This window comes from Elephantulus edwardii, unplaced genomic scaffold (assembly GCF_000299155.1).
Source record: "Elephantulus edwardii isolate Elephantulus edwardi_28Jun2011 unplaced genomic scaffold, EleEdw1.0 scaffold00118, whole genome shotgun sequence".
Lineage (NCBI taxonomy): Eukaryota > Metazoa > Chordata > Mammalia > Macroscelidea > Macroscelididae > Elephantulus > Elephantulus edwardii.
The window spans coordinates 2,586,316-2,603,333 of NW_006399868.1; the positions used below are offsets into that span (position 1 = coordinate 2,586,316).

General features: G+C 38.7%; 1 protein-coding gene across 1 annotated transcript in view; it reads right to left on the reverse strand.

The window, feature by feature from the left end:
- Nucleotides 1-17,018, reverse strand: part of PIGN (phosphatidylinositol glycan anchor biosynthesis, class N) — a 60,427-nt gene that overhangs the window by 28,320 nt on the left and 15,089 nt on the right. Inside the window, exons 7-13 of the mRNA XM_006892728.1 lie at nt 14,705-14,821; nt 11,314-11,354; nt 9,236-9,295; nt 8,967-9,059; nt 7,500-7,555; nt 4,245-4,323; nt 2,956-3,135 (exon numbers count right to left, since the gene is read on the reverse strand). Coding sequence (XP_006892790.1) covers nt 2,956-3,135; nt 4,245-4,323; nt 7,500-7,555; nt 8,967-9,059; nt 9,236-9,295; nt 11,314-11,354; nt 14,705-14,821 — 626 coding nt within the window. The remainder of the gene's footprint in view (nt 1-2,955; nt 3,136-4,244; nt 4,324-7,499; nt 7,556-8,966; nt 9,060-9,235; nt 9,296-11,313; nt 11,355-14,704; nt 14,822-17,018) is intronic.

The window sequence follows — 17,018 nt, forward strand, 5'->3', positions numbered from 1 at the left end:
AGTCAAGTTTAAACAAGTTTAAATGTATAAAAAGCAAGCTTTTAGCATAATAAATCAGAGCTCTCTACATCATCCTGGTGTGCAGACTCTCATTTTCGCCGACTTAACCCCTCACCTGCTCTTCACCAAGAAACCCCTTGAGTTTCTTGTCACGACCGTAGTCGGGTGGTCGGTGACACTGAACCTTGTCCTGCACCATCCACATCATCTCCAACTCACCTGAGCCCACTGCTGCAGTCACCGTGTCACTCCATCTTGTCAAGGGCCTTCCTCTCTTTTGCTGACCCTCCACCTTTCCAAGCATGTGGTCCCTTTCCAAAGAAAAGCCCCTCCTAAAAATATGCTCAAAATATGTAGATGAAACTTCACTGTCCTTGTCTCCAAGGAGCCTCTGGTACACTTTCTCCAAGACATAGCTGTTTATTCTCTAGCAATTAGCAGCTGTTCACTCAAAAACGCATCGTGGTCTCCCACTTTGTTTGTAACTTGTGCTGAACTGTAAACACACTTCCCTTTGGAAACAAATGTATGAATGTGGATTGAGTTCCCCAGTCAGCTTGCAAAGGTCCACAATGAAATGCAGAAAACACTCTTCGTTTGGGATAATGTTTTCATCGACTCAAGCTCCTACGTGGCCAGTTATCCACACTTCCCTCTTCACTGCTCTGACGTAATAGGTTCATTCACCCAACCACCAGGCAGAGAATGAAGTTCTTCATGTCGTGCATGGTCATGCTTGACTGAGATTAAGTAAAGATTTTCAGATGTACAGAATATTGCGATTGCTTATTCAATGATACTTGGTATTAGAACTTTTATTTTTACTCTCTCCTCCCCTACTTTTCTTTCGAATTAGCCTCAGCAGTGACTATAGAAACTACAGAAACCTATCAGAGAATGGCAGTGGAAACAGAGGTACTAGACAGCGGTGGGTCCCATAGCAAGGGGTTTTGTTTGGGGAAAGGGAACAGGGAGTTTTAGTTTTTGTTTAGGTGTTTGGTTTATGTCAGGGATGCATCCTATCACCATAGCTTTTCAATCTATATGTGGAAGAGATCATCTGGGAGGCTGGGCCCTCTGAGGAGGAATGTGACATCAGGATTGGAGGAAAAATCATCAACAATCTGCATTATGCAGATGACACAACTTTGCTTGCCAAAACTGAGGAGGACCTGAGACATTTGCTGCAGCAGGTCAAGGACTGCAGCCTTCAATATGGATTAAAGCTCAACATGAAGAAAACAGACTCTCACCACTGGCCTGACTGGCAGTATATCATGATAGATGGTGAAGAGATTGAGATTATTAACAGCTTCAGTTTGCCTCACTCCACAATCAACACTCTGGGTACCAGCAGCCAGGAAATAAAAAGATTAATTGCATTGGGGAAATCTTCTGTCAGAGACCTCTCCAGAGTATTGAAGAGTAACGATATTAGTCGAGAGACTAAGGTATACCTGATTCAGGCCATGGTCTTACTTGCTATGCATCAGAAAGCTGGACAATGACTACGGATGATAGAAGAAGAACTGATGCCTTTGAGTTGTGGTGCTGGACAAGAGTACTGGCTATACCCTGGATTACTAGGAGAACAAACAGGTTCGTCCTGGAGAGGGTGAAATGAGGCTGTTCCTTGAAGGCAAGGATTTTGAAGCTCTATCTGATATACTTTGGGCATGTTGCAAGGAGGAACCAGTCCTTGGAGAGGGACGTCATGCTTGGAAGGGGGGCAGGACAGCACAGGAGAGGTAGATGAGACAATGAAGTTGAAGATGAGACGGGGTAGATGAGACAATGAAGTTGGCTCAAGATATAGCAGAGTTCAGAGCTGTTGTACTGAGGGTCGCTGAGTCACAAGTGACCTGACAGCACATCACAATAACAACAACATGCAAAAATAAATCCACTCCACTTTTTTTTCAATAAATTATGGACTAATTCTTAAAGTAAAGATAAATGAAACCTCTGGGAATTTGTATATAAAGATTTCACCAAGTTAAAGGAAAGTGAGAATAACTCCAGGTGAAAATATATATGCATTCTTTTTAGAAGGTCCCATTCATCTATTTTATCCTCTCCTGGCTGTAGATTATATATGCATTCTTTTAAAAGAAACATTTTGAGCCACTGACTTTGTCACTTTCTAATTCTTAAATTTTTAATATCAAATAAAGTTGAACATATTGTTCTAAAATCGTTTCCTGGCCACTTGAAACAGAAGGATATTGGATAATTTACAGAATGCTCTGGTGCCCGAGTGGTCAGAAGCTATCTACACTGTCAAACTAAGACATGCAGTTCAAACTCATCTGCTGCGCCCTGGGAGAAAGATTGGCAATTCCTGCCCACGCAATATATTGCCTCTGAAAACTCCCTGGAGGGTAACTGTGTGTCATTTTTGGGCATGATGGTACATAACAACATAGTAGTTATAAGGAAGAACAGAAAATTAACACTACCATTGCCATAAATCCACTGCCATCACGTAGATTCCAACCTCCAAGGCACCCTCTATCAGGTTTGAGAAGCTGTGAATCTTTATGAGAGGAGTTTGCTTCAATCTTCTCCCACAGAGTGGCTCCTGGATTCAAACTACCAACGTAGCCCAGAACATAACATCCATGACATTAACATGAGACCCAATAGGTTTCCTATGTTAATAGCATAGAATAAATTAATCATACAGTTATGTTATGGCCCTTTCAAGTTACAAAGTCATTGTTATCAATATGCCTTTTCACAACTGAAGAAAAGAGTGTAACAGAAAAATAATCACACACAATAAAAGTAAATAAGACAAAGACATAGAGCAGCTTGCTAAACTTACAGTTAAAATTTCCCTTTCAACTTTGAACTATAGTTGACTTCATTATAGTTGATCTGGTTAACTCTCTTTCCTCAATTCTTGTGATTTTAAACCATCATGTGAATTTCCATTATGTTCTCTGGACCTACCTTAACTTTTCTGACATCTCTTACAAGGTCAGAGTGAGACTTGACGATAAACAAAGAAACATAAGCTGTCCATCCCATGAAACCAAGTACAACATTGACACCCAAAAAGAATCTGTCATAAGTGTGGTAATAGGACAATCCTTTCAATGCAAGACCAATCAGCTCCTTGCAAAGAGAGACCTACGAGAAAGGAAAACATAACTTGCCATGTGGGAAAGAAAAGGAAAACAACTTTCAAGGGTGTAACATTATAATGTTTCTAGAAACAGTTGTTAACTGTGGCCGATGGATCATAAGTAGACTTGAACTGAAGATTGTCTTGTAAAGAAAGTACAGGAACACCTCCAGAATAGCATGAACCTATTTTTTTTAATCGTGAGAATCTACCGCTCTCCATGGGTTCTGACTCATGGGGACCCTCCACTGGGCCATGAGGCTGTAAATCTTTGCAAGAGGAGACTGCCTCATCTCACGCCAGTGAGCACCACCAACCGTTAACAGCCCAACAAGTGCTGCATTATGCCACACAGAAACTTGTTAATCTTGGTAAGAAAGGGCATTTTTAAATGGAAGAATGTATGTACAGGATTTTAAAAGTGATTTTCTTTTATGGAAACAATCTTCAGATGACACAAGAAAAGAAATGAAGCCCCAAATAACTAAGAAGCCAATATTTATATAATTTAGTTTTGTTTTTCATGTAAGATTACCCAAATCTGTTTCAAACATCACTTAATGTTGAAGAGGAAAAGAGTAGTTTACCATTTAAAATTGTAACAGAAGTAAGCACTGAAGGTGACAGTATTACATAGTCATTTTGGGAACAGAAAATAAAATTCTTTCATATTTTAAAATCATGAGATTATTTCATAACATTTGACAACATTTTAAAATGTTTTAAAAAATGAAGCATCCAAGTACCAATATGAATTGCTAGACTTTTTCCAGTGTATACGTAATTCTAAATAGACAAAAATTCCATACTTAAATTCCAAAATTATACATTGAGTTTAGTGACAGAATGTTGAAATAAACTTTGTTATTTTTTTAAAAAAAATGACATAATAGCAGTTGGTTTCCAGTGTTTACCCAGAAAAATCTACACACAATATTACCTGCAATAAGAGGAGTATGATAAGAGGAGTATGTCCAAAGCCACTTGTACATTCAACTTCTCTTGGGGCTTCCAGAGAGCTCCCTGGCCTGCTCACTTAACTCTCATCTCATTCCCCTCCTCAGCCCTAAAACTGTGACCAGTAATTCATGAAATATAAGGTCTTAATACTCACTGCTTCATCATACTTTCTCTGTTTTATATAAGATCTTGCTTTTTTTAAAAGGTTAAGCTGTTTAGAATTAGACAGCAACCTACAAAGGAAAAAAACCAAAAAAGCATAGGTTTAAAATGTCTCATTAGTGCTAAAATACTCACTCATATACATATATATAATTTTTCTAAATAGAAACAATGGTGAAAATTGAGAGGGGAGGGTAAGGAAAGGAATTCATTGAAAATTAAACTGTATCATCACTTCTCTCTGAACTCTTTCAAGGAATGTTTACAGTTAAACATGGTTTTCTTGACCCAAAGTCTGAACTGTCAATCTACAGTTAGAAAGCTATGGACTCAGGGGAGGGGGTGGGCAGGGAGAAAAGTGCAACAATGAATGACTGGAAACCCTAAGTCTCTGTAAATGCTTATTAAAATTAATGGAAAAAAAATAAAGTTATGGACTCATGTTTAAGGAAATTAATTCCCTGGCTGACAAAGAAATTCAACTAAATCAAAGTAACTAATGAAACCACAGACACGTGGCATCAATTCCACCTCTCAGGCCACCATATTCATGGTCGACTTTTCCTGGAGGTTTTATCCCTGAGTCTGGCCTAGACCCATGCATGCTTATCTTCAAACAGTTTAAGGGCAGAGCCCAATGGGTAAAGTCAGGTACTGTTTGAATCTACAGACTATTCCACATGATTCCACTTCCCATAATAGGTGTTGGCTTACTAGCTGGGCAATGAATAAGGATAAGGATGACAGGGGGGAAAAAATGACGTCTTTGAGTTATGGTCAGGGACAAGAGCGCTGAATATCCCAAGGACTGCGGAAAGAACAGTTGAGTCTTGGAAAATGTGCAATCACTGTGTTCCTTGGAGGAAAAGATGGCAATTTTTCACCTCTTATACTGCGGGCATATTGCTAGGTGAGGCTGTTCTTTGGAGAGGTGCAGCATGCTCAGAAAGGCAGAGGGTCAGTGAAAGAGAAGACACTCAGTGAGACGGATTGACACAGTGACTGCAGCAATGGGCTACAGTTTGTTAGAGGTGATGAGGACAGCTCAGGATACGGCAAGGTTCAGATTTTTCTGTCAACTTTTGTTAAAACCACAATAAAAAATTATTTTTTAAAAAATATCAGGGTACGTAGAATGGGACTGACATCAGGGTTGGGGTGAGAATGAGAAACACGGGATGACTTATGTATACTGCATTGAAACGGATGAGGGAGAGGACAGTTTAAAAGCAATATATTACAGGGCATTATGATTATCATAAGAGTCCGGAATGAAGGTTGCAGAGTGGAGTATACTCAGGGTGGGGTTTTTTATAACAATGAGAGAATTTTTCTTTTACTTTTCAAAGAAAAGAGTGAACTGGTGGGGAGGGGTGGGCAGGGAGAAAAGTGCAACAATGAATGAATGGAAATCCAAAATCTCTGTAAATGTTCATTGAAATTAATAATAATTAAAAAATATCAGGGTACAAAAACTTACATTAAAATAAAATTTACATTTGGTCTATGGGATGAACTTAAAAGGAACCAAGATTCTTCTGTCATATTAACAGGAAATATATTAAAAATTTTTGTTTAGAGGAAGGATGGGAGTGGAGGGGTGAGGACAGGTAGGGGTGAAACCACAGGGTTGCAAAGTTTGGTGGGTGGAGGGAGGCGAGCAAGGAAAGGGGACAAGGTCATAATGGTCCAATGGTGTTTAATTTTACAAAACATAATGTTTGCTGAAGCACTGAATGACTGTATGAAACACAATGTGAAGGAAGAACTCTGTGAAACACAATGCATACGAACTTTGTAAGCAAACAAATTGAAATAATAATAATTAAACAAATGTTGGGTTAAGATTTGTTTCCTGAATTTACACACAGATTTTCAAATAAAAGTTCTACTAATGAGGTTTAATATCTTCTTCCCATTTCTTCTTCCAATATTTCTTTAAAACTTAAGTTTTTTCTCATTAACACAGATTCCCTCCCTTAAATAACTTTTTGTTCTACTTTGACTTTTCCAATATAAAGTGTTTTTCACCTTTTAAAGGTTGTGCCCCTTTTATGCCTCTCTTAGTCTTTCCACTCCATTTGCTGGTCACCTGAGGACATATCACTAGGAGCTCTAAATGTGTAGTCCATAGTAGTTTTACTACTAATGAAAAGGTCAAACATGTCTGGCTGTTCAAATCCACCAGCGGCTCCATGGGAGAAAGATGTGCAGACTCCTCCCCCTAGGATCCCCAGCCCCTGAAACCTGACAGACGGGCCCTGTGACTAGGAACCAACTCCACCCCAGTCAGTGAGTGAGTCTTCCCAGCAGGTTTCCAGAGAAAGTAAATCACCAAGGAGGAGACTGTCCATACTTCTCCCAGGGCGCAGCTAGGGGATTCAAACCATGTGCCTTTGGGGTTACAGCACAGGTCATCAAAGCCCCAGATTGTTATTAACAGGTTTAAAAACTTTAGATTGTACTTGCTATATTATAGAGCATAGCTCTTATCTTGATCTTCTTTCTTAATGCTAGTTCAACTGTTTTTGAGCATTTCTTCTTCCATAAAAGTATTGGAATCATGTTCTAGAATTACATGAAAAATTATTTGTGATTTACACGTCTTGCAAGTTCAGCCACCATCTCTATGCTCATGGCTCTAAAATCTCCAGGACCAATGCACATACCTCCCCTGAGATCATGGTTCTTGCTAATCAACTAATTCCATGATAGTTCCAATTGTTAGCTGAACTCAAGAACATTCATCCTTGTCTCTCAATTTAACTCTTCTCGTGACAATCCATAATATGCCAGTATTGTCCCTGTCACCAAGTGAAGATCCAGGGATTATCACTTTTCCCTCATCTTCACCATCCCACCCCAACCAGTCAAACTCATTACCACTGTCAAGTCAATTCCCATTGACCCTCCATCTGCTGTGCAAGGCAATAAATCTCAGTAGGTACACACTGCCTTCTCTTTTCCCCATGGGTAAGTTTAAATAGCCAACCTTTCAGTAGCCACTACATAACCAAGGCTGTAAATTTGACCAGTTAATACAAGTTAAATTTATCTCCTTAATGTTTCTCAAAACCATCTCAATCCCTACATCTCCTGCATCAGCTATTCAAGGGTATCTAGCATTTGGCTCATTATTTAACAAAACCAAGAAACCAAGTTTTCAATTTCAAACGGTTCTGACATACACAAAAAGACAAAGTTCAGTGATGAATACTTTCAAGTTAATAAAAAAAAATACACTTACTTAAATGGAGTAAACAAAAATGATAATGTAACTTCTTTTTTCTGAGTCATTTTCACCTAGGAAGAAAGTATTAAAAAAATTTAATGCTGCCTTCGAGTTGTGGTGCTGGAGAAGAGTCTTGAACATACCATGGACTGTCAAGAAAATAAATAGGTCTGTCTTAAAGAAGGTGAAACCAAATCTCTCCTTAGGGGCTAAGATTTTGAAGCTACGCCTCACTTACTTTGGGTATGTGGCCAGGAGAGACTGGTCCTTGGAGAAGGACATCATGCTCAGAAGGGTGGACAGACAGTGATGGAGAGGGAGTGAGTCGTTATTAGTGAGACTGGCTCAGGTCAGGGAAGGGTTCAGAGCTGCTGTACATAGGGTCACTATACATCACAGGAGAATCAATGGCACACACAAACAATAACATACTATGACAGGTTTGGAGGCAGGAGTGGCATCCACTTCCTAAATAACATGCCTCCGGAAACTCTATGAACTTTGAAAAATGTCGATAGTTGTAGAGGGGCTTCAGGCCTTTTGTTCATAGGGTCTCTATGAGTCATGCTCAACTCGAAGGCAATTAACAACAACAACAACAACAATATACATTAGGGGGAGAGAATTTATTCTGAAATCTACACATCCATTACAATTATTATTCATGTACTAAGTGCTTTGAAATAAATGGAATTTGGATTAAATATATCTTACTAACACATTAAACTAAGAATTAAGCATGTCAAGTTTGTAAAATAACAAGTAAGTGTGGCCTTGTAGTAAGTAATGGTGCTGTCAGCCTCAGGGCACAGGGTTCGAATTTTCCAGTTGCTCTGCAGGAGAAAGAAAGGCGTTGCAGTCAACACCCATGCAATTCAATGCCTCTGAAAACACACTGGAGGGTCAGCTATGAGTCACTCTTGACTCAATGGTATACATATTAAGAATACAAAATTATTGCATCAAAGTTAGAAACTATTTCATGTCATCTTACTATCACATAAAACTAAGAATGAACCATATCAAGCCTGTAAAAATAACAAGTACTATAATTAAGACTATTTCTTATGATGCTTAAAAAATAAAAGAAAGAAAACTGAATGAACAATGGTAAGAAAATTAACTTCAAGTTTCAGGTAAAGGTCAATTCCTTTAATTTCTGTGTATTTAAATAGACACACACACACACACACACACACAAATGTGCATAGAATGACAGGAAATGCTGAAATCGCTTCTTTGTGTGGCTTCAAATCTTCATAAGCATATGTAATAGTTGTACAATTAGGGAGACTTTGAAAATTATTTTACACTCATAATTGATTCATGGAAACCATACCTTAAAATGTGTGCCCATATATCAAATTTAAAACAGTGGGCTATAGAAAATAAATTTCAAAAAGCACAAAATTAAATATTTTCACTAAATACATATGATTTTAAAGCTTTGTATGCTTTTGTGTGGGAGATTTTTTTTTATACCTTGAACTGTTCAAGAATCTGGACTGCATTGGTAAACATGCTCTCTGCTTTGAAGAGATCGGTGGTGTTAAAATAATCCACAGGAAGCACTCCCTGTAAAGAATAAGCAATCCATAATTTAAAAGCATTATATAACTAGAAAAGACATACAGAAAAATAGTTTTTAAAATAATCAATATTTACACTGAAACAAATAGAAACAAAAAAAGTGTGCATTTTCTTGTGCAATACACCTTTAAACAGAGAGCTGATAGAATTTTATTCCTTACCACTGAATTAAGGGGGAAAGGAACTCCAATTAAAGACGCCATCAATGGTGCGATGTCAGCCTACAGACAGATAAAGGCCAGTTCTATGAGGTCTACAAGTGCCACAAGAAAAGGGTGCAGCTTAATCCAATTACATTTTGAAATAATCACATTCGTTACAATCCATTATCTTTAAACTATTTCATAGCTAATGTTAGATGGATCTTGGCTGAAAGCAGGGAATACCAGAGGAATGTCTATCTGTATTTCATTGACTATGCAAAGGCATTTGACTGTGTGGATCACAACAAACTGTGGCTGACTCTGAGAAGAATGGAATCCCAGAACACTTGCTTGTGCTAATGAAAAATCTATACTTGGACCAAGAGGCAGTAGTCAGAACAGAGCAGGGTAACACTGCATGGTTCAAAATTGGGAAGGACATACGCCAGGCATGTGTCCTGTCTCCATACCTTTTCAACCTGTATGCAGAACAGATTATCCAGGAGGCTGGGCTCTATGAGGAGAAATGTGGGGTCAGGATTGGTAGAAGATCTATCAACAATCTGCATTATGCAGATGACACAACCCTGTTTGCTGAGACTGAGGAGGACCTGAAATGCTTGCTGCAGAGGGTCAAGGACTGCAGCCTTCAATATGGATTGAGGTTCAATGTCAAGAAGACAAAGATTCTCACCACTGGACCAAGTGGCAGCATCAGGATGGATGGTGAAGAGATTGAGATGTACTCAGCTTTAGTTTGCTTGGCTCCACAGTCAATACTCTTGACACTAGTAGCCAGGAAATTAAAAGATGTATTGCGATGGAAAAGTCTGCTGTTAGGGACCTCTCCAAAGTAATGAAGAGCAATGGTGTCTCTCTGGAGACTAAGGTGCATCTGATACAGGCCATGGTCTTCACAATCACTTGTTATGCATCAGAGAGTTGGACAATGACTAGGAAGGATAGAAGGAGAATTGATGCCTTTGAACTGTGGTGCTGGAGAAGAGTATTGAGGGTACCATGGACTGCTAAGAAAACAAACAGATTAATCCGGGAGAGGGTTAAACTGGGCTGCTTCTTGGAGGCAAGGATTCTGAGGCTTCGTCTGACATACTTTGGGCATATTGTAAGGAGTGACTGGTCCTTGGAGAGGGACATCATGCTTGCGAGGGTGGAGGGACAGTGCAGGAGAGGAAGACCCTCTATGAGGTGGATTGATTCAGTGACTGGGGTAATCGGGGTGGGTGTAGCGGAGACAGTGCGATTGGCACAGGACAGAACAGAGTTTAGGGCTGTTGTACATAGGGTCGCTGAGTCACAAGCAACTTGACGGCACATAACAATAACAACAACACATGCTGACTGGTGATGTGGGTCAGTGATTTATGGGCTGGACACAGCTGAAATTGAGAGGAGGATTTTGATCCGGAACATTGCAGCTCAGCAGGATCTAACAACAATAACAACAAATGACTGTCGTCCAACAGTGCTATGCCTACACAAATATGAAAGTTATTCCTTTTGAACAGCCTATCTTCAATAATGAGAAGTTTACACTTTATTTTTTTAATAATATTGCTACTCTATGAGGTTCACTGTGCATCTCCCCTAAACATAAAGTACCCAGCTGAATAATCTACATTGTTATTTTTTCCCTATTTGAATTATAAGTTTGATAGATAGAATTAAAGGTAAAAAAGTATGTATCAATTCTTAAAAAAAGGAAACAAGCATGACATACTACAGGTAAGAAATCATAACAAGTTGATGCATTTCTATGCTTAAAGTAAGCAAGGCAACCAGGACGAGGAGTCACAGCAATTGAGCAGGCGTGCAGATTCCAGTTCCTAAAATAATTCTTTAATTATTCACTGTTACCTGAGGGAGTATTTTCATCTTAGTTTCACTTGAATCTTTTTAAATTTTGACACAGAAAGATTATTTTAGTAAAATATTTACAAATATTCCCTTAGTATACTGGAATGTCTTAAATTATCTTTTATAAATATTGTTACCATACCAATCCTTTTCTTTTACTTATTTAAAATTTTAAGTGATAAAATGAAATTGTAAAGTTATTAATTGAATACAGATACCTGATTGACATCAAGCCTCTTCAAGTTCTCCAATTTCCACTCTAAAAGACACAATCAAAAGATTTAAACATAAAATAAAATTTAAAGGCACAATTAGACATGAGACCTGATGATCATAAGATCAAATGAGTAATAATTAACCATCTTATCAATAGTGAGTGGTCAATACATGATAGAAAGTGTAGATATCTGAAATGATTCTGTAACTTAAGCCAAGCTGGACTATAAAGAGTACTCAATAAGGCAAAGGTGGCCATTTTTAAAATTACATCTTAAAGGAAAAGTCAGAAAATAAATATTTGGCGTTTTCAATATTGAGTCATTTAACTTTTTTAAAAAAAAATTATTAATTTTAATGAACATATACAGAGATTCTGTATTTCCATTCATTCACTGTTACATTTTTTTCTCTACCCCCCACCCAGTTTGCTCTTCTCTTTGAAAAGCAAAAGATAAACTTCACTTAGCAGTAAATGTATCACAGTATCAAAAGGTTAATAGGAGGGAAGACAGGAGAAAATGACACAGTAAAAACAGCCGTCAGCATAACTAAAACCAAGGACAATCCTGTTCTGCACAGTTAAGGAGGCAACTGATGGTCTTTAAGTGAACTCAGGAGCTTCTCTATAACGGCCCTGGTTCTGAATGAACTATAGCTATGATGCTCCTATGTAGATCCTAATACAATATATGGTGGGCTCCAGGACCAAACTTTTGAGTTAGAAGACAAGTGTATTACTGTGTACAATATTCAAGGACTCCCAAATTGCCTTGTTGTTTTGTCATTAGGTGTCATTGAGTATGACTCATAACAACAGTATAAACAACATATCAGAACCCTGTCCTATCCTTAGCATCTCTGACATGTTGCTGTTGTTATTGTTGTTGTTATGTGCCATTGAGTTGCCCACGACTCATAGTGACTGATGTACAGTAGCTCTGAACCTGCCCTATCCTGAGCCAGTCTTACAGATTCCAACACAGCTAACCCTATTGCCCCAGTTACTGTGTCAATTCATCTCATCTGGGGTCTTCCTTTCCTAGGCTATCCCTCTACCCTTCAAGTATGGTGTTCTTCTCTAAGGACTGGTCCCTCCTGGATGTATACCCAAAGTATGTGAGACGGAGTTTCAAAATCCTTGCTTCCAAGGACAAACTTGATTTCACCCTCTCCAAAACAAGCCTATTTGTTTTTCTGGCAGTCCATGATATATTTAATATTCTTCTCCAGCACCACAGCTCTAAGGCATCAATTCTTCTCCTATAATCCTTAGTTACTTTTCAGCTCTCTAAAGCATAGCAACTAATTGCAAAGACTGTGGCTTGGAACAGGCACACCTTGGTCTCTGACTCACTCTACTACTGCAGTCACTGTGTCAATCTATCTTGTTGAAGGTCTTTCTCTCTTTCACTGGTCCTCCACCTTTCCAAGCATGATGTCCCTTTCCAAGGACTCTCCTCTCCTGGAAACATGCCCACAGCATGAAAGACAAAGTTTCACCACCCTTGCTTCCAAGGAGAATTCGAGCTGCACTTTTCCGAACACAAGCCTGTTCACTTTTTTGGCAGTTCATGGGCTATTCAGTCCTCTTCTTCAACACCACAACTCAAAGACATCAATTCTTTTCTTTTCTTTATTTATAGCCCATCTCTTAGATGCATAGCAAGTGATGAAAAGACCAAGGCATACACATGTAAAATCTATGCATCTGCACATTGAAGATGAGGGCACTTAGCCTGTTTTCACTAAAGAGGAAAGGTGATGCTGTGGTAAAACTCAGGTGCTGAAAGGAAGGTTTAAACACATCCAGAGGCCACAGGAACAAAGAGCTGGAGATGTGTTCCTATAGAAGTGAGCCTTAAGAAGCCCTGGTAGCAATTCTGTTGTATCACATGGCATCATTGAATCTGAAACAACTGTAAACAAAAAACAAAAGAAGCCCTGGTGGCTCAGTACCTAACGTACCCAGTAACTAACAGAAAGATAAGATGTTCAAACCCACCAGCGACCACTTGGGAGAAAGACTGGCAGTCTCCTCCCTTAAAGATGGAAGGTTTCACAATGACCAGTTGCAATGAGACTGAATCGACTTGACAGCCATGGGTTTGGTGGGTTTTGGTCTTTTGATTTTGTTTTTGGGGTTTTTTTTAATTATAAAATTTCATTTGCTGAATATCTCAGTAAGATGGAGAGATGAGAGACATTTCCATCCTATTTTCATCAGCTTTTTTGTTTTTTATTGCATTCTTCTGATCTCCTTGGTGGCAGTTATCACCTAAAAGTTTTCCTTACAAGTTTTAGATCTCCCACTAGAATGTACTGTGAAAGGAAGGACTATCCCAGCAACATGCAAGCCACCAGACTACAACAAACTGAAGGACCAAGAAGCAGGCCTAGGGGTCCCCTTCTGAAACACACCACAATACAGAACTGACAGACCCAGAAGCAGGCCTGGGGGTTCACTTCCGAAATAACATGGACTGGAAGTATCTATGGCAACGTCTAATAACTTGTACTCTTTAACCAGAGTTCTAGATGATTCTAATGCAACTGATTCAGAGAAAAGCATTGGGGATAGATTTCATTTGGCCACATTAGTAAAACTTTCGAAACTTTGAACAGACCTTACTTTACAAAATCAACAGGGCTTCAGAAAAAAAAAATTCCTGTTCTTCATGGACTGTGGAGCGAGACAGGTTTGGACAACACGGAGAGCCTTTAAAAACAGTACAAGGAGGTCAGAACCTGATGTCCCTTGTGAAAATATGAGCAGTGACATCTGAGTGATTTATAAGATGGATATCTTTGTAGGTTATATTTGACTCAAGGGTTTCATATACATCCCAGAAATAATAAGATTTAAGTAGAAGAAAACCACAAACTCAGGACAGACTAGAACTGCCTCACAATCTTTCAGATGTTAAATCTTTATGGTGAGCGGGACTGCCTCGTTCTTCTCCCCGGCCAAGGCTGGCAGATTCAGTTGCTGGCCTTTCAGTTAACATCAGTCCAATGCTTAAAAGAACAATAGTGTAATTCATGCTACAACTTTCATAATACATAGTATGCCAACACTTAGGAAACATGAGAAAGTAACACAGAATCTGGAGAAGGTGAGGAAACAGGGAGACTTCCAACAAGACGGACTAACGCACTAGCTGCAGCATTGAGCTCAAACAGTAGCCACTGTGAGGCCGACATGGGTACACGAAGTCACCACGAGCCGGACCCAACGCCGGAGCACCTAACAGCAACACTGCCCAGGAACAGCAAGCATGAGCATCAAAATGAAAGAGTTGAATTAATAAAAAGTGATTCTTTTAAATTAAACTATTTGGTATGTTTTTAAATGCCATCCCTTCTTTTAAAAACAAAGCTAAATGATTATACCTTTTAAAAATTCATCATCAAATTGCTGAGTTGATGTTTTTTGGGAAGACTTGATTCCAGCTCCCCAGGCAACTAAAGGAGTGAGGGTCTCTGCAGGATGGCCAGCCCCGTGGGACCCTACAGAGAAGACACAAGGTTAACAGACAGGTAAACATAATATTCCTTCTTCACTTCTAAACTGCTTTAAGTAGGTGATACATGTTTAGCTAATCCTAGCTACCACACTTCCAAATGTAACCTTTTAATGTAACATTTGTTTGACAATTTTCCCATAAAGTATATCAGACAATCAAATGGACAAAAGTAAATAAAACTGTAGAATGTCTGTGGTGTTTCTGTGTCATAATGAAAAATAAGAACACACACAAAAATTTCAAATCTTTAAATATATCTCAACTGATTCATACCTGTGATGAGATACAAGTATCAAAACAATTTATGTGCCATGCACTATAGTTTTTAGAACAGTAATAATACATAAACATATGAATCAGTAAGGTTTTTCTCTCTGTGAGCATGTAGAAAGTTGTTTCTGTTTTTTTGAACCAAAAAAAAAACAGTCTTAAATAAGATTTCAGAATAGAAAAAAAAACAACCACAAAATCTTCACCAAAGCACATTTTAGGGCTTGTTGTTACGCACCTTCGAGTCACCTGTGACTCATATAGTGACCCTATGTACGTGACCTTTGAATCCTGCCCTATCCTGAGCCAATCTCACCGTGTCCGACAGACCTAAGTCCATTTCTCCAGTCACTGAGTCAATCCGTCTCATCCTCAGGCTTCCTCTCCTGTGCTGCCCCTCCATCCTTCCAAGCATGACGTCTTCAAAAACCAGTCCCTCCAGGCCATGTGTGCAAAGTATATGAGAAATCCTTGCCTCCATGGGGCAGCTTGGTTTCACCCTCTTAACAGTCTATAATATGCTTAAAAACATTCTTGTCCAGCATCACAACTTAAAGGCATCAGTCCTCCTTCTATTATCCTAATTGTCCAGTCCTTGACTGTACAGCAAGTAATTGCCAATACCATGGCCTGTAACAGGCACATCTCCAGACTGGCATCATTGCTCTTCAGTACTCTAGCAAGGTCCCTGACAGCCGACTTTTTCAAGGCAATTAATTTTTAAGGGCTTAAGAAAGGTTATTCTATATTTCTACACTCAAAGACACTAGAGTAGAAAGTAACTCTGGTGGTGCCCTGGAAAGCCCAATGGGGCTTAGAAATCTGAAGATTTCCCATCTTTGAAACCTATGGGGTAGCTATGAGTCAGGATGGATTTGATGACAGTGGGTTAGACCATAAAGCTCTCACTGTTTCTCAAATTGTATAGGTTTTGAAGTCCCAGTTAAAAATTCGGATGAAAAATAATAGGAAAAGAGTTGACAGTGGCTCAGCATTTATTCAGGACAGAAAAACAAATAAGAACATTGAATATTTTGTTTAAAAAAGGTGAATGAGATGTGTGGTTCTACTACAAGTAGAGCTATAAAATCACAACAGGATGATGTAAGTTTGAGAAATACCTCAAATGTCTGGGAGAATAAGATAGTTCACCAAAAGTTCTTCATAAATAAAAAATGCATAGTGATAATATAATTAATATAGTGGTTAGTACAAAAAATTGTTGGATATAAATGATTAAGTATTTAGAATATAAATCACATCTCTCCTATGAGAAAATATATTCCAGATGGATTACAAACTTAACCTAAAATACATGAAAATAAAAACCTGAAAAGGAAAGTAAATCCAGAGTCACAAGAAGAGAAGCCTAACCTCTGAATCCGAGTCAGTAAACTGATGATATAAAAATTAAAAATGTTACTGAGCAAGATAATCATGAACAAAACTAAAACAATAAAGGAAATGTAAGAACTATAGGAATCAGCAACTTTATTACTAAGCTCTTAACCAATAATAAGACAAATGTTAGCTGCTTAACTTTAAAAGTGGGAGAAAGACAAGGGAGAAAGAAAATATTTTAAACACTCAACTTCATTGTCAATAAAAATGCAAAGTGAAGTAAAGATATATCCCCCCCTTTTTAAAATAAGAAAGATTGAAAAATATCCACTATTCAAAAGGGTGATGGTCTTCTTGTATCCCAACAGAACCACCCTCAGGCGACCGTCCAGTGGATTTTCAGAGGCAGTTAATCACACAGGATTAAAATGCCCATCCTTCTTCCACAGAGCAGCTGGTGGGTTCAAAGCACATGCCTTTGGGATTGTACCACTGCTTCTTACCACAAGGCCACCACGGCTCCCTGCTCAAAAGGGGATAAAAGCTCAAAATGCCACCACTAATAGAAG